The 26,146-nt window shown below is 51.9% G+C and overlaps 10 protein-coding genes across 10 annotated transcripts; 5 read left to right on the forward strand and 5 right to left on the reverse strand.

Annotated features, from left to right (window-relative positions):
- Positions 1–2,723: 2,723 nt before the first annotated feature.
- On the forward strand, positions 2,724–5,300 carry N7539_006110 (LIM domain protein; the record flags this gene model as incomplete). The annotated part of the gene is made up of 3 exons (XM_056935712.1): positions 2,724–2,802; positions 2,937–4,888; positions 4,974–5,300. 3 exons carry the CDS (start codon positions 2,724–2,726, stop codon positions 5,298–5,300), a joined length of 2,358 nt encoding a protein of 785 aa, XP_056788636.1.
- Positions 5,301–5,793: 493 nt separating this feature from the next.
- Positions 5,794–7,040, reverse strand: trm8 (tRNA (guanine46-N7)-methyltransferase; the record flags this gene model as incomplete). The annotated part of the gene is made up of 3 exons (XM_056935713.1): positions 5,794–6,440; positions 6,541–6,728; positions 6,871–7,040. 3 exons carry the CDS (start codon positions 7,038–7,040, stop codon positions 5,794–5,796), a joined length of 1,005 nt encoding a protein of 334 aa, XP_056788637.1.
- A 347-nt stretch (positions 7,041–7,387) lies between these two features.
- Positions 7,388–8,068, forward strand: N7539_006112 (ESCRT-II subunit protein VPS25; the record flags this gene model as incomplete). The annotated part of the gene is made up of 1 exon (XM_056935714.1): positions 7,388–8,068. The coding sequence occupies one exon, from the start codon at positions 7,388–7,390 to the stop codon at positions 8,066–8,068; it is 681 nt and encodes a 226-aa protein (XP_056788638.1).
- Positions 8,069–8,308: 240 nt separating this feature from the next.
- On the reverse strand, positions 8,309–11,095 carry N7539_006113 (BRCT domain-containing protein; the record flags this gene model as incomplete). Its single annotated transcript, XM_056935715.1, has 4 exons — positions 8,309–8,968; positions 9,033–10,422; positions 10,488–10,924; positions 11,009–11,095. The coding sequence occupies 4 exons, from the start codon at positions 11,093–11,095 to the stop codon at positions 8,309–8,311; spliced, it is 2,574 nt and encodes an 857-aa protein (XP_056788639.1).
- An 882-nt stretch (positions 11,096–11,977) lies between these two features.
- Positions 11,978–12,511, forward strand: N7539_006114 (uncharacterized protein; the record flags this gene model as incomplete). Its single annotated transcript, XM_056935716.1, has 1 exon — positions 11,978–12,511. The coding sequence occupies one exon, from the start codon at positions 11,978–11,980 to the stop codon at positions 12,509–12,511; it is 534 nt and encodes a 177-aa protein (XP_056788640.1).
- A 537-nt stretch (positions 12,512–13,048) lies between these two features.
- On the forward strand, positions 13,049–14,684 carry N7539_006115 (putative toxin biosynthesis protein; the record flags this gene model as incomplete). The annotated part of the gene is made up of 4 exons (XM_056935717.1): positions 13,049–13,243; positions 13,408–13,546; positions 13,609–13,686; positions 13,750–14,684. 4 exons carry the CDS (start codon positions 13,049–13,051, stop codon positions 14,682–14,684), a joined length of 1,347 nt encoding a protein of 448 aa, XP_056788641.1.
- Positions 14,685–15,123: 439 nt separating this feature from the next.
- Positions 15,124–16,400, reverse strand: N7539_006116 (ceramidase; the record flags this gene model as incomplete). The annotated part of the gene is made up of 4 exons (XM_056935718.1): positions 15,124–15,307; positions 15,387–15,903; positions 15,988–16,174; positions 16,311–16,400. The coding sequence occupies 4 exons, from the start codon at positions 16,398–16,400 to the stop codon at positions 15,124–15,126; spliced, it is 978 nt and encodes a 325-aa protein (XP_056788642.1).
- A 920-nt stretch (positions 16,401–17,320) lies between these two features.
- Positions 17,321–18,445, forward strand: N7539_006117 (putative mitochondrial carrier protein; the record flags this gene model as incomplete). The annotated part of the gene is made up of 2 exons (XM_056935719.1): positions 17,321–17,381; positions 17,490–18,445. The coding sequence occupies 2 exons, from the start codon at positions 17,321–17,323 to the stop codon at positions 18,443–18,445; spliced, it is 1,017 nt and encodes a 338-aa protein (XP_056788643.1).
- Positions 18,446–19,303: 858 nt separating this feature from the next.
- On the reverse strand, positions 19,304–21,103 carry N7539_006118 (uncharacterized protein; the record flags this gene model as incomplete). The annotated part of the gene is made up of 3 exons (XM_056935720.1): positions 19,304–19,513; positions 19,602–19,667; positions 19,730–21,103. The coding sequence occupies 3 exons, from the start codon at positions 21,101–21,103 to the stop codon at positions 19,304–19,306; spliced, it is 1,650 nt and encodes a 549-aa protein (XP_056788644.1).
- A 3,766-nt stretch (positions 21,104–24,869) lies between these two features.
- N7539_006119 (putative prefoldin subunit 1) lies at positions 24,870–25,437 on the reverse strand (the record flags this gene model as incomplete). The annotated part of the gene is made up of 3 exons (XM_056935721.1): positions 24,870–25,038; positions 25,157–25,323; positions 25,408–25,437. 3 exons carry the CDS (start codon positions 25,435–25,437, stop codon positions 24,870–24,872), a joined length of 366 nt encoding a protein of 121 aa, XP_056788645.1.
- Positions 25,438–26,146: the final 709 nt, after the last annotated feature.

Raw genomic sequence — 26,146 nt, forward strand, 5'->3', positions numbered from 1 at the left:
CAATCCCACTGTTTCCCCCCGTCGGACTTGGTGCCGATCTCCACTTGAATCATGGGGGTTTACCGGCTGTCACGACTCACGACTCACCACCACCCGAGGTTGGGTTGCCATTAGCGGCCAAGCTTGGAACGTGGAGGCGGAAGCACGGACGGATGACTTGGCAATTGTGAGGCTCACATGAAGCCTGTTCCATCGGGGTCCATTCCACGGTGCTAGTCGCATTGGCCCGAGATGACCGCTGTGAACCCCAGGTCCTATTCAGAGTGTCTCGCTCGGCAGTTGGAGTCCCCCACCCACAATATTGCGGTCGCTCTTAACTCTGTCGCGGTCCGTCAAGTCATTCCGTGGAGTCGTGGACGGTTTTCGAACGGGGCTTCTCCAATTCTGAACTTTGGGGGCCGTTTGGAGTCGGATGTGGAGGCAATCCGGCATTCTCCACGCTTTGTGGGGAAGTCGCAGGAGAATATGGACTGCTCCATCACAGCGATTCGATCCGACTTGGGGTGATTAAGGTTCTGGCCGGTGATATAAACGTTGGACAAATATAAAGATAGAGGAGTCATCATCTTGAAACGTTGATGCTGTCACACCAGTTTCTTACCCGCGAGGATATAGAATAGAGATACTAGAGAAGTAGGACGAAATTCATCATGCTGTCGGGTAACACAAAGCTTATCCGTAGTCCGTAGACACGAGACAGATGCAATGGGGGCACCGGCTGTGACTTTTTCAATATGAACGATGATCTGTAGCTCTGCGCTCCACTCGATGAGCCGGACGGTCAGTATCAATCTTGAAAAAACATTAGTATGCACGGAAAAGACCTCGGGCTCGTCGAGTCACAGTTTACCTATTAATAGGACTGAGGATATGTCATCCATAACCGAGAGCGGCTCAGCTCGTTCTTTTAAGGACCTACTGGGTTCAGTGGGTAGCATGTGCAAGTCAAGAATAGATTCAGATAGCCCTACCTAGGTAGTACCAGGGCTACTACCAAGTACCTACAGCAAATCAGATCGCGGACCAACCTTGTCTACAGACATAGTATTCTGAGCTGAGATGTCATCAGCTCGGAACCGGCCCAGCTGGATGATCAAACAGCAAGTTCTTCATTCCGTGATGGTCGCAAAATAACCCTTGCTTGATCCAGTTCAACCCCGTGGGACTAGGCTGTCTGAGTCAATTAGCCACCGCGATCTCTCGGACATACCTAGATGAACGTCTTTCTTGGCTTCACCCTGATGCAAAACAACATTGATCAATGGAATTCTCTAGTCAATTTTGTGCCAGGACTTGATATCACTGCTCCCCTGATGCGATTTCCTATTGTCTCGACTTACAAGAGCTCAAGTCCACCACTACACTTCCAAAAGAGGCCGGCATCCCTTCAAGATAGACTGCACAATGCACACAACTGGTGATCTAACTTGTCCATCTCAGTTGAACTGTCTGTTCTTGAAGAGTCGACACCTTGGAAAGCCACTTAATACACTATCCCTCCTTAGAATGTTGTACATAGATACTAGAAAATTCTATGTCCCGAACCAAAATCATGCAAATTGCATTATCGAATGCATAGGCTGACAAATCTCAAACTGTCATTGAGAAAGAGAGTGGTCTTGAGAAAATTGATGGTACATATCCTCCAACTCAATTGGAAGTACACAACAGTCACAGACAAACTGGATGTATACTACCTTTTGAGCGTACACGTTCAGGCAAGATATGGAGAAGAGTGCACACTGTTGGAGCATCAGTTCTCTCTGCCAAGGCTCCCAAAACTCAGTACTGCGGAACATTTTTGGTGTTTTGATCGAAAGGGGAAGAGCTCAGGAATTGTATCTTCAAGATCAATCACAACTTTGACGCAGGTCATTACTGAATCTAAAAAAAGGTCAAGGATCACGGTCGATACATGGTCGTTATATCAAGCAAGAAGCTTCTAATATCTAGCATTGTGTAATATTCATCTCGGACATGGCATCAAGCGTAACATGGCAACGCCATGATCATTCCAGCCAAGAAATCTTAGACCAGGCAGGTCCGATAGTTCAAATGACCTGCGAGGTATCTGGAACTTTTGGTTCTTCTCGAAGTATCATCGAGCACGGAGAGACCAGATTTCAATGATCGGGGACAAGAAATGAGAATATTGGCAGGCTCGCTTTTGGACACTTGTGTCGATCCAGCAGAGCTCCAGTGCTGTGAAGCGTCCCGGTACCACTATCGAAGCCCTGTACCTGCTCCGGTCTGCAGGAGCGAGTTGTGAGAAGTCAGAGTCAGGGGCTACGAAGGTCTTTGGCTTCCGTGGTGCCGTCATAGTGGTGTGAAAAGTGCGTGGTCGGGCAATGTCGATGCCAGCTCACATTTGGGCCGCGGCTGATGGTGAATCTGGGGTTTATCATCACGTGGTGATACCGTAAATCCCGAGCTGGTACTACTACTACTGTCCGAAATGGGAAAGTATGATAGAAGGCGTTGCCCGGGGCTTGTTTGTTTTGGGCTCCGCAGCTGTCGTGGGCAGATCAGGGTCATAGCTCCACCTTGGCTGTAATCCTGGACGTGAAGACTACACCTTATCAGGTAGCTCAAGCCTCCTCCTTGAGCCTCATCCCACCTCATTATCAGGCAATCTTCAGCCATCACCGCCCCTCCATTCTGCATTGTGCGCAGCCGGGTTCTTCACCACACCGGCTGAACAGCCAACAGACCGATCGATCATCATGCACCAACCCACTAAACCCATCGGCCAGCGCAAGGTCTCGCCGCCGAGACCGAGCTATATGAATAGCGACCAGATGGGTAAGCTTTCCTTCAAGCGCCCCTTTTGGTCAATCCAATTCGAATATCACCAGTCGCCGGGGGCGGATTTGTCAATAACGGCATGTTCCAGTCTCCAGACAGCTTGCAGCTAACCGGGTGTGCACTCTCTTCAGCAAGTTACCTGAAAGACCTCCGAACCAACCGTCCAGCCCGGCCAACTGGCTCGCGACCGTATCCGGGTAAACAAGTGGCATCGTCGACCAACACCGAGGCGGATCTGCCTCCCCGTGCCTCCTCCGCGTTTTCCATGTATCCGACCTCGGACAGCCCTCCCAAGGAAAAACCTCGCAGCGGCAGTGCCATGTCTCATCGTCGTACACATTCCAACGCTGCTGACGCCGGCCCCACAGGTCGACCACTCGTACAAGAACCTCGATCAGTGTCGGTGCGAAGGACTGCGTTCCCTTCTCAAGTCTTCTCGCGCCCGGTGCCTGCATCGCCCAGTCCATCATTTGGTTCTTATCGGGAAAATAAGCAGCGACATCAAGAGAAAGAGGAGGCACAAAAGCTGCGAGATGCATTACAAGAGCTCGACTTGGAAGACGACATTCGACTACATCAGGCAGCTCAGGATGAGGCAACGGAATTGGTATGGATGCATCAACACCCTGGTGTGGAATTCAAAAATCCATATGCTCCGTATCGCAATCCAGACGTTACAGACAATGACCAATCCGGAAGAGAGATGATGCCGCGACCTTTGTCATTGAAGCATCGCGATTCCGTTACCTCGAGTACGTCCTCAACTAGTCCACCGAGCGTGCCCTCTAGTCCCGAATTTACGAGACGCAAATCGGCCTCGTCGGGAAGACGGCGCTCGTCGCTCGCAGGCATGGTGAAGAAGAATCTGAGAGTCAACTTCGCTCTGCCCGAAGAGAAAGAAGAACAAGAACAACAACCAGAAGGGGATAAGCGGCAAGAGAGAGAAGAGGCTCCTGCGCTCAAGCCTCGATCAGTGAGTGGTGACTCGTCCAAGGGTGTCTTTCGAAATCCTGAAGATCACATCTATGAAGAGCCGCCGCAAGCTACTGAGACGAAGCCTGATCTTTCCAAGTCGGATTCGTCTGCTCTGCGAAGCAAATCACGAAGTGCCCTGCCGCGTTTCGGTAAGCCACTTCCTTGGTTGCAGAACCGTGGCGCCAATGGTGCGGTGCGCGACAAAATTTCCAAATTCGATATCCACAAGAATTCACCAACTCAATCACACAATCCATCCTACACCCACAACAACTCGTCGCCTTCACCGCCACGAAGGAATGACGTGGAGGTTCCAATGAAAGACGGTAAAGAGATTCGTAGCGATGAGATACGCGCTGCGACGAGCAAGAAGCTCAAAGATCGAAGTCAAAAATTGCCCATGCCCTCCGCGGTCAGTGACCGTGTTGGTCGACCTATTGTGAGCTTCGATCCGAAGTGGCGGCCGGGCGACCAGCCACGACCCCATTCAACTTCCGCACCTGTTGTCCCTCCTGTGCCTAGTATCAAAATAGCCCCTAGTATCGAGATCTCGGAGGCAGAGACATCACCTTCGATCCCGGTCATCAATGTCCCTGATGTCAAAGAGCCAACGATCTCAGAGATGCCCCAGCCCGTCCGCCAGCCAACCTCGACGGTACAAGCCAAGCGCGCGGCTTTTGAAAAGAGTCAGGACCATCAGCAGCCGGCAAAACGGCCGACAGCAGCGATGAACAGTCGCGCATACACGCCATATTCTCGATCAGGCATCCCAACCGCACGCTGCGAGGCGTGCTCGCTTCCGATTTCGGGCAAAATTGTCACAGCGGGAGGATCGCGCTTCCACCCGGAGTGCTTCACTTGTCATCATTGTCAAACGGGTCTTGAATGCGTGGCTTTCTATGAGGAGCCCGAAGCTTCTCGGAATGAACGACTAGCTAATGCTTCGGATGATGAATCGCGCGTGCCCCGATTCTACTGCCATTTGGATTTCCATGAATTTTTCAGTCCCCGCTGTAAGAGCTGCAAGACTCCGATTGAGGGCGAGGTTGTAGTCGCATGCGGCGCAGAATGGCATGTTGGCCACTTCTTCTGCGCAGAGTGCGGTGATGTAAGTCCCCTGGAGCACGACGATTCTGGTATACTCCAGTACAACTTGTCAGGCAGTATATACTAACTACCATCTCTCTCCATAGCCCTTCAGTTCAACGACACCCTTTGTGGAAAAGGACGGGTTTGCATGGTGTCTACGATGCCATGGTCGTCGAACCGCACCTCGATGCTTAGGTTGCAAACAGCATGTCCTCGATGACCTCGTCATCTCCGCCATCGGTGGACAATGGCACGAGCAGTGCTTTGTCTGCCACGAGTGTGGTGATGGATTTGGACCCGAGGGCCGCTTCTTCGTCCGTGAAGGCGAGCCCAAAAGAACCGCCAAGGGTCGTATCATCGGCGGGCCCGTTCAATTAGCTGTTTGTGAACGATGTGAGGGTATTCGCCTGCGGGCACCTGGAATGTGCTGAACCGAAATACCTTGTCTTCTTTTTTTTTTTTTTTGGTCTACGTGATTTTGACGATGGTACGGATTGACGATCTGCATGATGTGCTTGTTGATTTGAGTGTCGAGCGTCTTGATTATTCCTTTTCATCCATTACCAATTCTTTTCTTTCCCTTTTCAACTTGTATCTTTCCGCCCTTCCTTTTCGGGTTTTACTTTGTTTACCTTGAGCCTTGGAAGCGATTTCTTTCCTTCCTGTTGCGTATATTCTTTGGGTCAGCTCTAGCCAGCGATCATGCTTCGTTGCAGGTGCATGTCTACGAACACGAGAAATGATATCCAAGAACTGCATGCATGATCAAATCATCTTTTTCAGGTGCTCGATATTTCGAGGCCCCGAATCCTAGTAACTAACACCCGTACGCCGTTCGAAATCTGAGTCTTCTTGTCCGACCTCGGAGGCAGAAGCGGAAGCCGACTCAATACATGAAATGTCATGTAGACTAGTGCTCTCCTCTCATTGCGCAGGCCACTCAGGGTCTGGCTTGCGCCGGAAGACGGCCACATACTTGTGGCCATTATTTCGAGTGACCTTCTTGGACTCTTCCGTCTCAAACTTCATCACGCGAACACAGGGATCTGCCTCCAACTCCTCGTCCGAGACGAGTTCCCAGAGGTCTCGAATACCACCTGTGCGCTGGGGCGTCGTCTCTCCTTCCTCCGTCTCATATTTGAAGTGCTTCAGAACCCAGTGATGATATTCCTCCACGTCGGTAATAGTGTACAGTAAACCACCGGGCTTGAGAACATACGCATACTCTGCGTTTAACGACTCGGAGATGATCCGCGCCTTGTGCTTGCGCGCCTTGAAGTGCGGATCGGGGAAACACACGAAGATTTTGGAGAGTTGGTGGTGGGCGAAGAAATTGGGGAGGAATTTCATGGTGTTGGCGCGAATGCCGGTGATATTCTCGTAGTTGCCGGGGACAATGGTAGTCGTGCTGCCGACCTCGTCGTCTTCAACAGCGGGAGCTGCGGGAGTCTCGGAGGGAGTTTCGGATCCTTCATTTGCGGCAGCGATTCGCTTTAGATTTTGTTGTTGGAGACGGAGAGCGGTGATGCGACTGCGGACATAGTCTAGGACTGATATGCGGATCTCCATGCCTGGGACGTAGGGGCACAAACAATAAGTCTTCGATTGCAAGTCGGAAAGACCGTAACCAAACAAATCAGCCGCGCGAGGCCCACACGACAGTTAACATACCGACAATGAGGGTTTCCGGCAAGATGGGTGCTAGTCCAACGAGCAATCCCCCAAACCCGCATCCAATGTCTACCACCTCCACATCCTTGAGTAATTGCCTGGTACCGCCGAGATTGACCTTGGATGGATCAGGATTGACGAATGCCGGGTAATGAGACGCCCAGTCCATATGCGCCGGGCTAATTGGACTGTGAGATTCGAAGACAAGGTCAGTGATGACGTTCCCATGAAAGCCTGGAGCCGTAATGAGCAGCCAGTTGCCCGATCAATGGTTGGCGCAATCCATAGCTCAGTCCTTTTCAGGCAGATGAACTTCCGAGGAGCACATACTAATCGAGCTTATGATCGGAGAATGGGTTGGCGTGTGCGCGCTGCCGGAAGTATCGCTTCTGCGGCATCTTCACACTGGCGACATCAGTCTCGCCGCGTTCAGTCTGTTCCTGGATCTTGCGACGATATTCTTCGCGCTGCTGACGCTTGCGCGCCACTTGAGCCGCCATTTTTGGAGAACCCAGCAGCGTAGTCTGGTGCCGATTGAGTCGAAGCTACAGGTTGCAAGCGCGGAGGTCGCGAGAGTGTTGGAGGAAGAGGAATTATTTGCGCGGGCCACTCTCGCTCCAGCCCACTTTTGCCCCCACTCCGATCCGCGTGAGCTGCTGCTGCTCTTCTAATCTTATCAGCGACTCGGGGGTTGCTCGAAGCTCGGGCTCTTCTCCGTCCCGTCGTCCAACCTTCTTCACACGTGGGAAATTGCAGGTTTCTTCTCTTCATTTCTGGAGTTTTTGCTACGTATATATCACCTCCCTACAGCTTCTTGAAATTTCCCAGCCAAAGGCAGCATTTCGCCATGAGTGCTTCTACTGCAGCTACAGCTGCACCTGCGTCCTCGACGTCCTTTGTCTTCCCATCGACATACAACTTCCCTGCGTTCTTCACTCCGCAACCGAACAGTACCACTCGGCAGTCACAGCTTCGAAAATGGTCGTCGCTCATCCAGTCATGGTGTCGGCATCATCGCATTTACCGTCTCTCTATAATAGAGGCCATTGACTCTCCTCTTTTCCACAACGCCACCTTACGCAAGCGACTGGACCTTGCCGAGGCTCGTACGATTGTAGACTGGATGGCCAAGAAAGAGGAAGAGGGCGGTGGTGGACAGCGCGCTGAATGGATTGAAGGTCCCTCGGCGAATTCAGGCGCAAAGTCCAAAAACCTCGCTTGGATCTGGTGGAGAAGGCCCGATGAATGGGCGGACGTGCTCGTGGACTGGATAGATGCAACGGGGCAGCGTGGCGTGGTGTTGACGGTGTTCGAGCTGGTGCAGGGAGAAGCCACAGTCTCTCAAGGTAGGTGCTCCGTGTTGAGATTCGATTATGTGTTCACGCAGATTTGTCAGGCTAACTCGCGCGGTCTAGAATTCCATGGCATGGACCACGATGTGATGATGAAGGCGTTGAACGTCCTCGTCAAGCGAGGCAAAGCGTCCGTCTTTGGCAACGAAGGCGAGGAGGGTGTCAAAATCTTCTAAAAAGCAAAAGCAAAAGTGAAGGGAATCCCACGCGTGCGGTACATGCTCCCTGTGTGGTATTTCATGGCTATTCGTGATAAAAAGCAACCGCTCAATGTTCGTCTATACAATGTTGCAGCGATGTGATAGGTGGCTCGAGGTAGTACTTCTGGAATGTCCAAGATCCCCCTCGGGGTCTACAAGTGGCTCTCGAGGCAGAACGCTCAATTCGGCGGAACCGAAAGAGCATCAAGCAGAGATTTAATCCTCTGTCGCTTCAATTAACGACTCGTTCAACTCATACTCATCCGCCGCGCGGAGTTTCTGCGACATGGCCATGTCAAGAAGCCAATCCACACGGACGATGCGAGGACTTCGCTTGATGTCTCCGGCGAGCTGTCGGAACCGAGGCCACAGCCGAGCATGTTTTTGTTCTGGTCCACTTAAAAGATAGACTTCACTGCGGCCTGGTTCGTCACTCTGCATTTCCTCATCTTCGTCGTCGCTCTCCTCGCGCCGCGAATTGTGAGACAATGCGAGGCGGCCACGGAACAGCAAGCACTCTCCGCCATTGGCTTCCACAATTGATTTGAAAGCTTCAAATCCTCCTCGAATATCTTCAATACAAAACACGCGCAGCCCTCGCAAAAGCTTGTTCTGGTTATTCTTGGCATTTTGAAGCGCGGACGCAAGAGAGATGTGATACTTGGACTCCGCGGCCTTGTCCACAAGCGGAAAATCTTTGGGTTCAAGCAACTCATTTTGCTTGAGACACTCGTCAACAAAATCGGTGTGCATGATCACGGGTGCATAAGCCAGCGCATTCACGAATTTTGCCGTACGCAGAATCGTCGGCGCCGCCAAATGAGTGCATCGGCGGGCATCCTGTACCACCATGATTCCAAGCTCTCGTAAGTGGCGCTAGCAGCTAAAAGTCAGCCATTCCGTTCAATCTCAATCAACATCACATGGCCTGGTGACGAACCTTGTCTGCATCTTCTTTTCTTTCATTGCCCTTGCCAACCCATTTTTGATAGCCAGTAATCAATAGGTGCATAGAAATTGGTGGCCGCGATTTCTTCTGCCGCTTCGTGTCCGTGGCCTGTTCACCGTCGCAGCTCTCTTCTTGCGGCTCAATGGATCGGCGTTTCTTTGGATTCACAGCAACCCGATCCTCATCAGACTTTCGCCGCCCTCCGTAGATCACACCACCAACTCTCTTCGTCTCCTTCTCGTACAGAGCAATGTCTGGCGCAATTTCGTGGAGTCGAGCCGCTGCTGCCTCTTTCGACTTTCGGCTATTAGTAGACGAAGGTGTCTCATTCTCCTTGTCCTCAGGCACGAGTCGTGACCGTGCGGGCGTCTGAATTTGCTTGGTCTCGCTTGTTCGACGACTACGCTTGGCTTTGACTTGTGGAGTGCCGTGACTCGTTTCGGCCATTGTGCCACTTTCCTCGCGCGGTTTCTCTTCAGGTTGATCCATGGATTTCTTGTTCTGGCCACGACTGGAAGCGCCACGTTGGGCAATCTGACGTTCTTGCACAGCTTCGGCAGGGAAGAAATGCTGCTCGAGGACATCACGATCAAGCATTTTCTGGCCAGCAACATCGCCAAGATTCGTGCGCAGTGGAAAATGGCTATAGCGTGGATTGGATACTGGCTGCAGCTTCCACGCGGCGTAGCTATCTTCGAGCCAAAGATGATTCACCACCTGCAGGCCCCATTCTCGAGCGGCACTGCATTTCTCGCTATTGCCGTGGGCAGTGATCAAATGAGTGTTTTCCTGCTTCAAAGTTTTTGTGCATTCGGCGCCAGCAGCTGCAATCAGATTCTCAAGGTAAATCCTGGCTTCTCCGACATAATTGGACAGACTGATTTTCAGCCCCTCGAATCCCGGAATGGGAATCCGCGATATGGGATAATGAAGCAAACGACTCAAGGGACGGGTATAAGTATTGAAAGTCATCAGGTGGTATAACCATGCAAGATTGCCCACCGTCTTGTCTAGCCGAGATGCCGTCCTGTAGACAACGCCTTCGCGGAATCGACAAATCAACCAGTCTGCATCTTCAACATTCGAGGTCACGGTAGCACCTCCGTGCTTCAGTACCGCCTCGATCGATTCCAGCATATGTGATCCGATGGCCAGGTCCGAAGAAAGCATGATTGATTTGCCCGAGAAAACGCTGGTCTTGTCGCCAGTCACTCTAGATGGCGTGGGCATTGTCGATGGCTCGGGAGTAGAGGCGCCGGCGAGGCCTTTATTTTCATGGGACCGAACGGGGACATCGAATCCCGCTCGCATAATTTCGGGATCTGGCAGCGTGTATGGTCGCTCGTCAATTCGTTGACCGAGTTTGAGACAATCATCGAACCTGAAAATCTATGTCAATCCATTGAGAACCTCTTGAAGAGTAGTCAGCGCAAAGGGCTTCCTTACCAGTGCGGAAGGACAATTTTCACGCGCAGTTTTTTAGTCAACACCAACCGCGCCTTATCCGAGTCGGTCGTCAAGTCCACCAAATGCGTGACCATTCCCGTCATTCGAGGGCTATAAAGCCCGCCTTTCGCAACCACTCCGCCGACGATCGCGTCCTTATCGCCCTCTGGGATGTCGCCGCAGGTCACCACCACATCGCTGAGGAACAAACGCGGGTCCGGGCTATGCTGACGGGGATTTGCGACTTTTAGTTTCGCTAGTGAGGTGTGAATCCAGGAAGGTTTGACCACGGGGATCAATGTCTTGCGGGCCAGATCATAAGTATGAAAGTGGGTGTTGCTCGCGATGATATGAGTGCACTCTATCGTATCCTCCTTTTCGGGGCTCGACTGGTGTATTGAGGGTTCTCCGCCATATTCTTCAATCAATGCTGCCAGCTATGTTGACATGGTGAGCTTTGATCGTAGACATCTCAGAAATAGAGAATGCCTGCATGCTCTCTTTATCGGCGCGAGACTTACCTGCTCTGCTGTTTCCAAAGGGAGATCATTAGAACAGACAATACAGATACGACATTGATCAAAAAGCTTCAGGTCTTCTTCGGCCATAGTGTCGGTGTTGATTGATCTTCCTGGCATCGCAAACACAAAGATGGCGAAGTCGAAGCAGACGCGCCGCGCGCGTCAAGGCCGACGCCGAGTCACGTGGGGACACGCGGGGCGAGGTCTTTATGGCTGCGTTCGTTGGAGATTCTGTAGGCGGCGGGCGGCGTAAATGGGAGTACCTCGAAACCTTCTGCAGACAGAACAAAGAGGATCAAATTCTGCCTTCTTGCAAAAACGCTGTCTTTGGATGAAAACGATTAGACGCTGACCATCCTTCCGAATGGGAGACCGTGGCCTCGAGAGTATGAGACTTTGACAAAGTGATTGTGATTTTGCTCCCGTCCTGATTGTAGCTGACACGGAGTCTTTCATCCATCAAAGAAGAGACCCAGGAAGCTTTGATTATTGAGTCTAATTTATGAGTCACCAAGAAGCATATCCCCAATGAACTCAAGGCTGAGATACTCAAAGCCAGAGATAGTGTTGGCTCAAAGCGTTCATACACAATGCGAATTTTGTATCAGATGTCTTGAAGTACTGGAGAGGTAGTAACTTAAGTATCGAAGGGCTGTCCCAAGTCCACGGAAGGATAAGTACAGGCAAGCTTGTCCACAGCTCATCCTGTCGTGTCAAATTTTTGTTACCGTTCATTCTCGCATCCTCGCGCACCTTACCCTATTTTTACCTTAAACATTCGTCAATCCAGGTGATCCGCCCTCAGCTGGGCTACCGAGGAACGCGTGCTCGCCTGTATAACCCTATCTCGGATCAACAATGAGCTCCTGCCATTACTCTCACGAAGGTGTTGACCCTCTCGACAAGCTACCCTATCCAGAAATCAGTCACTGTAATCATGCTCCCATAAGGGCACCCTCTCTCCTCCCGATGAGTGCTGAGCAATTTCACATCATACGCGCTGACTTTGTTCTGAAACTCAAGCAGTGGCGTCGTGGCGAGACTGATCTAACGCCAGCTCATATGGCTGAGATCCTAGACTGCATGGTAGACGACCTCGATCATTTTCAGACCGCTATGACCAGTGAGACTGCAATTTGCTTCCCATCCAAGTGCGACTTGATCAAGCTTGAAATGCTCCGATTGATCGAGCAGCTGAAGCTGATCACAACAATCAACCTTGAAATTGGGGAGACTATGTCCTATATCGGTGCCGCGATTGGCCGTATAACACTTGAAGGTAAATCTTGTGTTGATGACATCGAGGACCTTGAAGCTGCGAGAGCGACAGTTGAATTTCATCACATCCATAAGCTACACGTCTGGGATATGCCCGAACTCGGTTTTACCGATGAGGCCGAGCAGCTTCGGGTCAGGCTTTGGACGGTCTATACGAATGTTAACTTTTCCAGGGGAGGATGTGGTTGTTTTCAGTGTCGTACGGCTTGGATTGGAGGACGGTAGAGTTACTTGTATCTTCGCCCGGTGCATGCGTACATGAATACAGGATTGGAGCTTTTTTGAGTCGTCTCTCCTGTAGGATTCCCTCTAAAATGCGTATACTTAAAGATCTCTGCAGACTTTTTTCTACTGTGTTGCGCCATCGAACTCTGTTACACATTCTCTGAGATGCCATTTTGGTTACTGGATTGACTACCATATTTTGAAATATTTCCGTTAGTCTGCAGATTGAAACTTTTTATGTCTATTTCAGCAGTATGTAGTTGTGCTTTAAATGAGCACATCTACGGTCACGGGGTGGTTCCTCAAATTCGGCAGTTGAGAGAGCTGAATGCCCGCGCGATGGGGCGCAAACTCCAAACGGGCCTCGGCTCGAGCGCAACCGGCCTTTGGCAAACAGTTGGTTTAATTACCCCAGACATTTCCCAGCGGGACCGCGCTGTCTAGTGTCTACCCTTATCCTCCCCGCAGAAGTCACGATATCGTAGAAATTTCTCAAGGGCATCGAGTCCATCGATTGAAAGCCCTGCGATCTTTAAAATGTCCTCGTCGCCGTTTCGAATTGTCGAGCACAGAGTGCCGTGCCAGCATATCCGCGAATACCCCGGCGCAACGGCCAACGAGCAGGAGGAGCCCCTGCACTTGGCTGTGAAACAATACATTCCGATCGATAATCCCAACCCGCAGCCTGGAGATGTAACTATCCTGGGCGCTCATGCCAATGGTTTCCCAAAGGTGTGTTGCATTCCGTGGAGAACCCCAGCTATACATGGCCGAAAGCGCTGGGCATGCAAGTACGAAGCTCAATGCGCTCGGTCGAGAGTATCTACAGGGTGGAGAGAGAGCTGCCTGCCCAAGAGCAATGGCAATGCCGGACGGGAGCTAATCCATGACTATAGGAGCTATATGAGCCCTTGTGGGAGGAGATTCATGCTCGATCCGAGGCCAGCGGGTTGCGCATTCGCAGTATCTGGATGGCCGATGTCGCCCATCAGGGCGAGAGCGGCGTCATCAACGAGGATTCACTGGGCAATGACCGTAGGCGAGCCAACTGCCAGCCATGCCCTATGCCAGTTACATGAACTGACGATTCTCCACAGCTAGCTGGTTTGATCATCCCCGAGACTTTTTACACCTGATCAACGTAAAGCGTGCGGAAATGCCCCGGCCTATTGTTGGTATAGGCCACAGCATGGGTGGAGCGCACCTGTAGGTCCATTGAATGATCTACGACCTTTCAGCGTATGAGAACGGTTTTCCTCGTGCTAATATAGGCGACAACAGCGCACAACTCTCCCTCATGCACCCCCGTCTTTTGCATACTTTGGTCCTCCTGGACCCCGTCATTCAGAGACAGACTACCCAGCTAGACGCCGAGGGCATGGCGGAGCAAGTCCGCCGGATAGCGAAAACAACCCAGCTCTCCACCTACCGGCGCGACATGTGGCCTTCTCGAAAAGCCGCCGCCGAAGGATTCAAGCGCAGTCCTTTCTATCAAGCGTGGGATCCTCGCGTGCTGGACCGCTGGATCAAATATGGTCTCCGCGATCTTCCAACAGCCGTCCACCCACTTGACCCCAACGCAGTCGTCGACAAGCAAAACCCCCCCGTCACACTACGAACCACCCTCCACCAAGAAGTCTTCACCTTCTCACGGCCCAATTACGCCAACCGCCCTGGCAGCGGTAAGCCCGTCAACCGTGTTACGCATCCTGATCTTGATGCCGAGCATCCCGACACATATCCATTCTATCGGCCCGAACCGGCCCGCATTTTCTCCCAGCTGCCATATCTGCGTCCAAGCGTGCTTTACATCTTTGGCGGCAAGTCAGACATGTGTCATCCGGAGATGATGGCGGATAAGCTCGCCAACACGGGCACGGCAATCGGGGGTAGCGGTGGTGTGGCCAAGGGCCGTGTGCGGGACGTCCTTCTCGAAGACTACGGCCATCTGCTTGCTCAGGAGGCCGTCAATGAATGCGCCGAGGCAGCCGTTTCCTGGCTGACTCCGGAGCTGCGACGGTGGCGTGATGAGGAGGAAAGCTTCCGCTCGGTGTGGAGTCGAAAATCCAAGGTCGAGAAATTGACGGTCGATAAGCAGTGGTACGAGCACGTGCCTGCTCCGGCTCGTCGTCCCAACAATGGAGAAAAGAAGAGTGGTGAATCTAAGCTATGATGGACGGATTATCTCTATGACACCTTCGCGACACGTGTCTAGAAGTATATAGAAAGAGGCTGAACCATAATTGAACTCTTTGGCCGTAAGTCTTCGCGGTGACACCTTTGATGAGATAGATTGGCAGCGAGAAGAGGGTCAAGTGAACCATTCTTCCTCTCGTTGAAGCTTGTTTGATGTAGTCTGAGCTATGATCTATAGACAGCGGTGCTCATGAGAATCACATGAGAAGTAACAGAGGAAGTAATCATGGCCACTGACACCCAATGACAGATCACCGGCCTCGCGAATTTATCTCTTAAAGCTCGTGATATAGTGGAACAGTAATGGTATCAACGCTCGATATAAACGATTGCGGGGAGCTCTTCTTTCCACCGTCAAGCGGTAGCATCGGGCAGTGCGTGCAGGCAAGAGTACTGTCAAACGCGACATTACAAGATCAAGTTGACTTCTTCGCGCGAGAGACTCCATTCTCAGAGAGGGGATTTGTTCGAATGATTTCCGGAATATGCCAAAAGTGTGCCCATCGCAAGTGGAAGTCATCCTGTCGCCCATTGAGACAGTGTCGCAGCCAAATCCCCCAGGTGATGTACAAATATGCGCCAATCCCAGTCATGATATGCCTGCATCATTCAAACCACACATTAGTCTTTTTTCATGACTCTTCTCGAATGGTATCAGAAGCCATAGCCCACAACTTACCACCACCCATGGCCTTCCAAGAAGACGCCCCACGGTAATCCCACGGTCCGGCGCCACGAGCGAATTCGCGAGCAGTATTGATTGTCGAGAAACCAGATGAAGAAGCCTCCCAGAAACATAGACAATCCGTACACAACCATAAACCACATAGTCTTGAGCGTCTTCAGATCCCGCTCATTCTCAAACCGCTGGCGTTCCTTGGTCGGCACCGGGAGACCCTTCTTCTCACGTTCAAGACGATCCTCTTCGCGGGAGTGGCGCCATTTCGGACGCAGTGTGGTCTCCATCGTATGCATGCTGCGGAAGACAACGACCGTGGTCAACAACGCATAAGCATTCTGGTGGAAGACTGGGTCTTGAAGATAGTGGTAGTAAAGCGTGATGAAGACTGCTAGACTGGTGAGGAACACGGCTAAAACGATCCGAAAGCCTACTGAGCGCGTATACGAGAAGGACGCATAAGCCATCAAGCAGGTCGTATAGATCATGGAGAGCTCATCAACCAATTGCATTGGGTCTGCAAGTATAAGAGAATGTGATTAGCCCACTTCGCGAATGGCCCAAGGTCGGTTGGTATAGTTCCCTAGAGGAGATGACTTACAGGTCAGGGTGGAGTGAAACAGGAAACTGCCCGTGCCGACTACTAGGTAGCCTAGAAAAGCAACCAGGAAGATCTGGTCATGTCCATTTCGACGACAGCTCTGGATGCCTCTCACTCCGAGCCACATGAACAAAAGGTTTGTCAAGGCATTGACAATCTCTGCGGAGTATATTGTGACATAGTAATCCTATATCCGACAAGAGCATTAGCGACCTTCGCAGCGAATGGCTCAGAGACCGTGAATTATGGCATTGCGCCCGGGGGGGATTATGCCAGATCAACAGGCGCAACAGGCATCTTCAGTGTCTCGTGTAGTGACGTACCTCCTCACACCAGTTCAATGTCGAGGTGACGGGGCTCCAGTATCCATCCGTCTCAGGCGGATAGGGTATATTGGGCAGAGACCACCGCATTGCAAAATGGTCGGAGAGAGGCGATGCAAAGTAACAGAAAGTGAAGTGAATCAGAAAAGAAAGATTGTTAGCGACCGCAGCAACTCTTTCCCCGTCCTCATGATGCTTGACCCCAGGGCACACTGCGGAAGGATCCCGCTGATTGGCCACCCACTGGCTCCGCGAGTTGCCGGCCGGTTGCGGCTGTTTTTGGCCGCATTTGAGGATGAAACAAACGAAACAATTAAACAAGCAACAAAAATGGCTTCTTAGCTAATTACAAGCTGACGAAAGTGGTGATCCTCAATTCATGTCATTTTGACTACCAGATCAGCTTGACACAATCGCCTTTCCAGAGCCCTGGTCATCGCTATCTCTCTTTTGCGTATAATGAATGACGACTGCCTCAGTGCCTACAGATAAACGGGCAAGTGGGGGCTTTTGTATCGTTATCGATAGTCTCGAGGGCTCGATAAGCCCGATAAGCCCGATAAGGCTGGCCAGATCCGCGACCGAGGCCGACGCTCTGATTCTCGCGCTCAGATCTTTGATGACTTCACCGACTTGACCGACTCTGAGTGCGAATCACACCCTTTTCGTCACGTCTACTACAGTCACCACATTCATTAACACAGACATTGCGATTAAAAACCTCAACCATCTCTGAGCGACTCTTCTCTCCCCACAATTCATTCCCGCCATGGGTTTTTAGCCAGATCAAAGCTCAGTTCCAGTTTTGACCGTTCCCGCATATGCGTGTCAGGTCTCAGAGAACTCGGTCAACATAGTTTAAGGTTCCACGCCGCGCTAGATTCAGTTACAATCGTGCTGAGCCTCGCCCTACTGATCTCGAACCTTTGAATAATCGGTACTCGCGTCTTTTTTCCGTATCGACTCACCAAGGTTGGCTCGATTGAGCGGGCGAGCAAGCGATGAAAGCCATGCCAGACAAGAGCGTCTATGCGCCGGCGAACGAGAAGAAGAGCAATGCGACATCTACCTGTACGTCACCCTTTGGCGAAGTTGTTCCATTGTATTGACCTCCACTCTACAAGAATACAAAGGTCTATCGAACAAGGCTAACAATCTCTCTCTGCTGCCTGCAAACAGCATCCAAAACAGGCTTCCACTTCGCAGCCGGACTGTGCTCAGGCCTAACCTCCTCAATCCTCCTCCAGCCCGCCGACCTCCTCAAGACTCGAGTCCAGCAAGCCGGCAAAGCCAATGCTCTTCTCCCCACACTGAAGGCGATCCTCTCCTCTCAAAATCCCATTCGCGGCCTATGGCGCGGAACATTACCCTCGGCCCTTCGCACAGGCTTCGGTTCCGCCTTATATTTCACAAGCCTAAACGCCCTGCGACAGACCATCGCACAGGCCAATGCTCCCCTCGTCCTCAACAACTCCGTTTCCGCAGCTGTGAATTCCTCCTCCGCGCTACCAAAGCTCTCCAATACCGCCAACTTGGCTACAGGCGCAGTCGCCCGTGTCGCGGCAGGCTTCGTGATGATGCCCGTAACCGTGCTGAAAGTGCGATACGAGTCAGACTTCTACGCCTACCGCAGTCTCTGGAGCGCCGGTCGCGATATCGTTCGCACCGAAGGTCTCCGAGGACTCTTCGCGGGCTTCGGCGCCACGGCTGCCCGAGACGCTCCATACGCGGGCCTGTACGTCCTCCTCTACGAGCAATTGAAGCGTCGTCTCGCACACATGATGACGACTGACGCGACGCACTCCTCGGACGGAAAACCCCGGTCAAATGCGTCCCTGTCATCGTCCTCCATCAATTTCGTCTCCGGAGCGGCGGCAGCCGGTCTGGCCACCGCTATCACCAATCCCTTTGACGCGGTGAAAACTCGCCTGCAACTCATGCCCGCCAAGTATGGGAACATGGTCCGTGCGGTGCGCTTGATGGTCCGAGAGGACGGAATGCGCAGCCTGCTGGGAGGTCTGGGGCTACGCATGGGTCGGAAGGCGTTGAGTTCTGCGCTGGCCTGGACCGTGTATGAGGAGTTGATTCTTCGAGCCGAAAAGAGGTGGGCGGCTAAACATGAGATGGGTCTGTGAATGAGGGCGTGTGGGACCTTGAAGGACGGGGCTAGGTTCGTTCTGGCCGAGAAAGTTCTCTTGGGGCAGAGAAGAAAAAGAAATCTGCCCTCGTCAACGAACGTTTTGTATTATTAACTATGATCGTCTCCTCATTATAAATGCGGGTCTATCGTCTATCCTGCAGCTGTGACGTGCACTCGACATTGACACACTTGCACAGGGGCACGAGAGGTGCATCGCATCTCCCACGTCCCACTTTTCCAGAAGCAGGTACAATGCACTCTTGAACTCTCCGCATATGATCAACATACTTTCTGCGTAGGAGGTACCCTGAAGATACGTGCCTACCGATACTCTAAAACAAACAGGCTTTTACTTGAGACAGGTCAAATACCCTGCTTTCTTATTCTTGCTACCTACACTCTTTACCTACACCCCTTCAAAATCTCATTTCTGAATCACCGTGCCAGAAAGAAATTTCATTGCGCCAAGATATCCGAACAGACATGATAAGAGTTGCTCAAAATACTAAAAGACAACATGAAGGGCGTAGACATGAAAGTTTGCAAGATATCATCCATATGAAACAGAGAAAATGACAGAGAAAAGAAAAAGATCATCAGTTCGTGCCTCGTGACCGGGCCATTCTCAGAGTAACGTCCTGTCCTCTACCAGGATCGGACCTCGTCCCAGGTGAACTATGTCGAAAACCCCGACGGCATGACCAGGACCAGGTGCTTTAGATCCTTGGCGTGACATTGTCTCGATTCATGAGAGTGTGCCATCATATAACTAGACGAAGGCCAACTTGTCGAGATATTGACCCGGCCTGTGTAGTGGAAGGTTCCGTGCAATGATTTCATCAAGGATGACTTATTAAGCAAAGATGCGAAGTCGACGGCTGGGGCTCTTCTTTCGCACCAGATACATTCTGTCCTTGTTGCGGTCGTTGATCTTCAGCTCGGTTGTCGAGCTGGAGGTCTGCGCAACTAGCTTGCCCTCACGGAGGCGGCGGGTGTGAGCGAAGAGCTCTTCCTGGAAGTCTTCGGTGATCCAGCGCTTGATGATAATGTAATTGCTGTCGCGCTGGAGAATGGGAAAGGTTGTAACGTTAGCAAGAGTGTGTTGCGAGATTACCGAGAGCAATCCTTCCAAAGAGGGGGTAAACACTCACCTCATCCCAGTCCCAGGGCAAGTTGTAAGCAAGAAGAGTCTCGGGCATGAGATGCCTGCGGTGGACCTAGATTGACGAGTCAGCAAAGTCGGCATTGGTGATCTGATAGACTGATTTCCATCTCTTACCTTGATCCAGGTCGTCTTTTCTTCAACAATGTCCTCCTTCAATTCGATTTCTTTGTGCTCTTTCTTCTTCGGCTCCTTCTCCTTTTCTTTCTTGGCTTTCTCTTTCTTCTTGAGGATCTCATCGATTTCTTCCTCGGTGTAACCGAACTCGAGCCGGAGACGTTCACGGAATTCCCGGTCCTTCTTCAGTGCTTCCTCGCGCTCTCTCTGCGCAATACGCGCCTGCTCCATTTTCCACTCTTCCACAGCGGCGGCCTTCATTGCGGCCTCCTTCTTCCTTTTCTCCTCCTCGGCAACTGCCTTACGACGTTCCTCTTCGAGGAACTCCTGTCGTAGTCTCTCCCGCTCCTCTTCCTCCTCCTTTGCCTTGGCCGCTTTGCGACGTTCCTCTTCGAGGAACTCCCTTCGCAGCCTGTCGCGCTCTTCCTCTTCTTCCTTTTGCCGGACAATCTCCCTGAGTTTCTCCTCGTGGATCTTTTGTTTGAGCTCTTCACGGTCGGCGGCTTCCTTTTCCGCCTGTTCGAGTCTCCTGAGGCGCCAAACCTTTTGGTCGGCCTCTTCACGCTCCTGTTCTTCGAGTTTCCTCAGGCGCCATTCTTTCTCCGCATTACGGCGCTCTTCCTCGGCGCGGTTCTTGCGTTCGAATCGTTCCAGTCGGCGCATGCGGTCGCTGATCTCATCTTCGTACCACTCTTCCTCCTCGCGCAACAGGCGTGACTCTCGTGGATCGCGCGGCTCGGCCCGCTCGCGATGTCGTTCCAGCTCACGTTCCAACCGCTCGATCTCCTGCTGCTGCTTCCAGATTTCCAGATCCTGTCGCATATCGCTTCGCTCCAGAAGCTTCTGGTTCAGTAGAAGCTCCGGGTCACGGCTGCGGTCGCGCTCCCGCTCCCGTTCCCGCTCCACGACATGCACCTGCTGCACCTGCTTCGGGGAGGGATCGCGGGAGACGGCCGGAGCAGCCCGGCGACCGCGCCGCGGCGACACCACTTCCTCGTCCCAGTCGGGGTCGTAGACTTTTTGCTGGACTCGGCGTGGTTTGTTGCTGGCGCTGGTATCGGCACGCTGGGCCTGCTCATTGAAGATCATGACGGCAGGCGGAGCGGGGGGAGCGGGGGGAGCGGGGGGATCACTGCGCTCGCGGTGCCGCCGAGCACCCGTGGAATGCGAGCGGTGGATGCGGGTGGTTTGCTGCACGGGGACCATGAGCGTTTCGCGGTACTCTGGACGAGGATGGCGTGAGACGGATCGCCGGCGAACATGGGTGCGCCCGCCACCTCCTCCTCCTCTGCTGTAGCCTGTGCCCGCATGGATGGAAATGTCCGTCTCTGAGAAATCCGACTCGTCGGAGTCAAAGTAGATCTCCTGAGGCATGGTGGGAGAGCCCTGTAGGTGTTGAAGCCGGGGGGGGGGGGGGGGGGGGGTTGACGCTTGATGAGGGGCTCTGAGTTGTGTGGTCGGCGAAACTCGACGATATTGTCTAGCTGGAATACAATACAACTTCTCGCACAGTCGTCGGATTTCACCAGATAGGATATATACTAGGTGATTTCAACACAGGGTCGAGGGAGCCTGTATTTCGTTGGGTGGAAAGGCAACAAGCGAGTCCCGAATCAGATGACGCGGGAGGATTATCCTGGAGGAATGCGGGGTGGAGGGACGAGAAGGAGAAGGAAAAGAAGAAGAAGATAAAGAAGAAGAGCAAGAGGAGAAGGAAAGCAGTGAAGGAGAAAAGGTCCGAAGAAAAGCCAAGACAAGACCTTCTAGGACTAGGTATTATTGGCTCACTACTTGGTCTTCCAGCATATAGTAGTCGATCTGTCAGCCTCTTCGAATCCGAGCCGGAGAGATGGTCGAAAAGAGGAAGTGGAAGATCCGACGAAGACCACCGAGTCACACATCGAGGGGCGGGGGTGGGGGGGGGGAGAAGGCACAGAAGACGAAACGGTTCAACCGGGGGCGATCGCGCAGCTGAGAAGAGAAGACGGGGACAGGAAGAGGAAGAGGAAGAGGAGGCTGGACACCTCGTGAAAGGATGACCTCAACGGTCAGGTACCAAGACCAAGTGGGAAGGTATACTACCGTGCCTACTACCTGACCTTGGTTGGGGCTGGGAGTAGTAGTACTGCTCAGTGCTATGCACACCTACACGTCTCTCCGGCTTGATGTGTGTACTTGAAGCAGGAGTCCATCGTCACTGACACGGTCGTCCGAGAAGTCTGTCCTCGCATAGATCGACTCACTGAGGACGATTTCATGTCGCCAGTGGCCTTGCCGCCCGGCAGGACGGTGCGCACGGCACAGTTGCATACTCACTGCATATCAGCCTCAAGTGACCTTCAACGAGTTGATTGATTAGGTACGTCTGTATACTACAGTGCGTCGTACATTACATGGATAGCCGATCGAGGGATGCAGTAGATTGCCACCACACATGCCTCATCGTGCATGTTCCTTGAGGTAACTTAGGTAGTAATTATGTACCCCTACTGTACTTTGTTCTGTACGGTAATGCATGCCATTCCACAGTTTGGGCAGAGTCGCGACCAACCTAGTCCTACTGAGTACTGACTACCTCAGTTCACTATCTCGGTAATGTGGATTTGATGCCCGACGACGTCCTTCGGACCTTCATTGACCTTAATAAGTCTGACGACGATTGATTGTGATCCATGGCTGGCCCCTTCCAGGTTCCACAGTTTACCTTCGACCGTTCTCCCAAAAGAAGGCTTCTTCAGCAAGTCCACCAAGGAGGTACAAAGCGGTACTTGGTCCCCATCTATCCTAAGCCCTACTCACGGGAGTATCGGGGTCGTACCGCCCACTGCCAGACTGCCAGACTGCCAGACGGAACAAGGGCAAGAGGTACACCCGTGACCGTTCCCGTGCCCCTCTTCTTCCAAGAAACCCAAGAAAGTCGGCGCGGGATAGCATCATCGCCTCCACTCTGCCCCCGTTTCGAACTCAGCTGGCACCGCTTCAGAGGTTGGGTTGGGTCCTTTTCTCCTCGCCCGGGACCGACTCCACTTGAGGCGCACTTTGGGCATCGGTCTGCGGTCTGGCCCTTGACTCTCTCAGGGTTGGGATGAGGATGAGGATGTTCTGGAATGGGGCAGAGCGCCATTGAAAGAGGGGTCTCTAGTACACATCGTATGTAGGTGACATTCAAGCAAGTCCAAGCATGTACTGTACCTTTTGCAACTGGGGATGGAGGGCCATCCGATAGGGAGGTGGAAACGCCCAAGGCGGCTCATTGCTCTTGAGCGGCTTTTCGTGGCTGAGACACCACATGGAAGGCAGTTTCTGCGTTGACGAGGTGTAGGTAATAGGTATATACCTAGCTAGGTAGACTTGTGGTGAATGTAATTGTAGAGTATGTACATTCAATATGTGTAGTACTGCTCCGTACATGGGTTATTTATAGTTCCCCACAGGTTAAACTGCCCGTGTTGACAGGAAGGTAGGCGTCCTCCCAACTTTGACAGATAGATAAGTTGTAACTAGTCTCATCTGTACTTCCCAGATTATGAAAGTTGATGGCTTGTAAATGAGCAATAACAAAACACCTTTTCAGCGTGACCACTCAGATACTGTTTGAAACAGCTACTTGACAAGTTACACAGTTCAAAGGTCTCTGACAAATACGAGCCCCCCCCTGTGAACTCTTAGTCTCAAGTAATCCTGTTCGAAAGATACGTAGCCTGTCCCATTTTCAAATGGTGACATGGGGAATTGCTCAGTGCCCTCTACACGTAATGTGATTTAAATACTGTAGTAGAATGGTACCCAACTACCAGTACTACTAGTAAGCATTCCGCGGAGATAAAAATGTTATAGGCATCACAATAGAAATCTTGGCTGTCGGGTGACTCAACAGGAGCAAGGATGAAACATGATCGACGATTGGGCAGATATTGTACTCAATAGAGTCAATACTGTATGCGGATTGCCGACCTGAGATCGAGTGGTTCCCGTCCGCAGGTGACCCCATTGTCCAGTGTCCACGTGTGACTTGACGTCGAATCGAGTCTACTACTACTTGAATACTGAGTACTGAGTGCTTCCTTCTTCTCGAGGTCGTCATGTGAGTCGACTGTCTGCAAAGTACTGTCCCTTTGGTATGGGACATGGGACAGTGGAACTAGGATGTGTGCTCGGTGACTACAAAGTACGTAGATGCGGTCACTACCATGTACATAGTAGATCTGAGGCTCAATCGGCACCAATCCACTATCACTCATGGAATATTCTCGACAGGCGGGACAGATGATGTCTTGCGAATGGAAAGCCTGTATGTAGGTGCTGTCAAAGCTTGTGATCTACTCTCACGCCCAGCTCACAATTCCATTCGACCCTCGGCAATCACGGTATGATTCAACCCATTGCTCTCATCACGTTTCATCCATTTCTTGGATCCATACTTCCCACTGCCGCAGATATAGTAACGGAATCAATGGGTTCGTGGATTCGCTTCCAAGCTCATCCGACTAAGCAAGATGTTACCATCCATTGACTATTCGAGGGATGACGTGTGTCCCATGGAAAGACCAACGACTGGCGAAGATCTAGGCAGTAGGTAGGTAGTGGTCATAGGAGACAGCAACCTCTTCTACTGTATACTTACATGGATATCTCACCTGCAATACCCTCCAGGCCCGTGGCCTCGACTCATTCCTATCATTACATGTACAGAAATGACGCGGGCACTCTATTCTCAGTTGCATGTGACTTGTTTTTATATACCCTCTTTATATACGTTGCCGGTGCATCGTATGATAAATCACTTGACTTGTTCGTTGTCATTGGAGAGTGCTGTTGGCTAGGTATTTCGTGCAAGAGTCCCCCTCGTGTGAGCTTCCGCGGTCCCTTGTGCAGTCTGCAACTCTTGCGCTCTTGCCCTCGTCGTAGCACCGATCGGAGTCATTTTACCCGTCTCTGATCACGGGACAGAATTTTGCAGGGCTGGATTGCCCATTCTGTCACGCACCCAGAAGGTCTCGGTCTCGTCCATCTGGGAAGTGGCGGGCTGGGTTTACTTTTTCATGGAGCGAGTCTCGTAAGTAGGATTGCCTTTCGTGTCCGTGCTCAAATCATCCTCGAGAATCTGCAGACAAAATCGATTTCATCCAGATTGTACTGCTCATGCACGCCCGCCCGACTTCAAAATCTGCTCCAAGTTCTCGCGGCTATTCTTATGCGTGGTCTCGTGGTAGTGCAGCTTCTTCTCCAGGTTCGTGATATCCAAGGCGGCCTCGGCACTCTCGCGGGTGAGTCGCTTGTTCACCGTGTCCATGGGGACATTGACGAACCTATTCATTGGCAGGTGATTAGCTCCGACGCGCTGGGTAATACCATTGAGACGATTCTGCGCCGGACTGGGGAAAGACGAAAAAAAAAAGGTTAAAAGAATGGGGAGGGGGGCCTTACATTTTTCCAACACCCTCGTACACTGGGGTTTCTGAGGGAAGACCAGCCAGCTCTTTGGATGTCAGCTGCAACATGCGGATGTCTCGCTGCTTCGTTGTGATCTGGGCCTTGGTCACTCCAATCTGTTGCTGGGAGGCGATTGCCCGAGCTTCAATTTCTTGCAGGATCTGAGAGAATGATGAGGATGAGCATCAATGCTGAGCGAGTATTTGTTCGAGCTTCATGAATTTCTGGCGAGTGAACGGGCCTACCTTCTGCAGTGCCTCGTTGGGGATGGACATTTTGAGAAAATAATAGGAGAGGTTGAAAGGACGCAAGTGGTTTGCTGGTTATTTCTCGTTGAGGTCCGGGCAGTGCACAGTTTTCAGGTTGAACCTCCGATTCTCTCTTAGGAGCAAGGGAATAATATTCTTTCGTCGCCGAATCCTGGACGTCGCGCAATCAACTGTTGCAGCTCGTGACGGTGAAAATGGCGGGGAACTGCTCCGCGGGCGGTGAGATCGGGCGGCGTCTGTGTTGTCCACAGTCCGCGCACGCACGATTGAAGTGGAGGCGCTTCACTTGACATGCAGCGCCGAGGGTATCTCATTGGTACCGATCGCATCGCTTTAACCGTACCTTAATCCTTTTCCAGGTCCCGCTGTTAAGGTTGTCAACTGATTTTTGACTCATCCTCAATGACTCGGGAAGGTCACCCTCTCGCAGATGGACGGCATATGAAGGTCGATCTCTTGATGTTTTTTACGAGGTTGATGCTGTCTATTGTGGTGAGGTATGTCTGGCACCTCATACTGTGGTGCCCGAGCATTTTCGATATCAGCTCACGGGCTGAAAAATCAAGAAAGTATCAAGGTACACTAAGCTCCCGTTTGCTTTACCCGACCGAGCGACGACATGCCCAGGGATGCAGTCGCTAATATGCATGTTCCCTTTATTGTAGACTGCGGGATTCAACCCGCATGTGACGAAAAGACAAACCCGGCTTGTTCT

Source organism: Penicillium diatomitis (assembly GCF_028827545.1).
Source record: "Penicillium diatomitis strain IBT 30728 chromosome Unknown utg000008l_segment0_segment0, whole genome shotgun sequence".
NCBI lineage: Eukaryota > Fungi > Ascomycota > Eurotiomycetes > Eurotiales > Aspergillaceae > Penicillium > Penicillium diatomitis.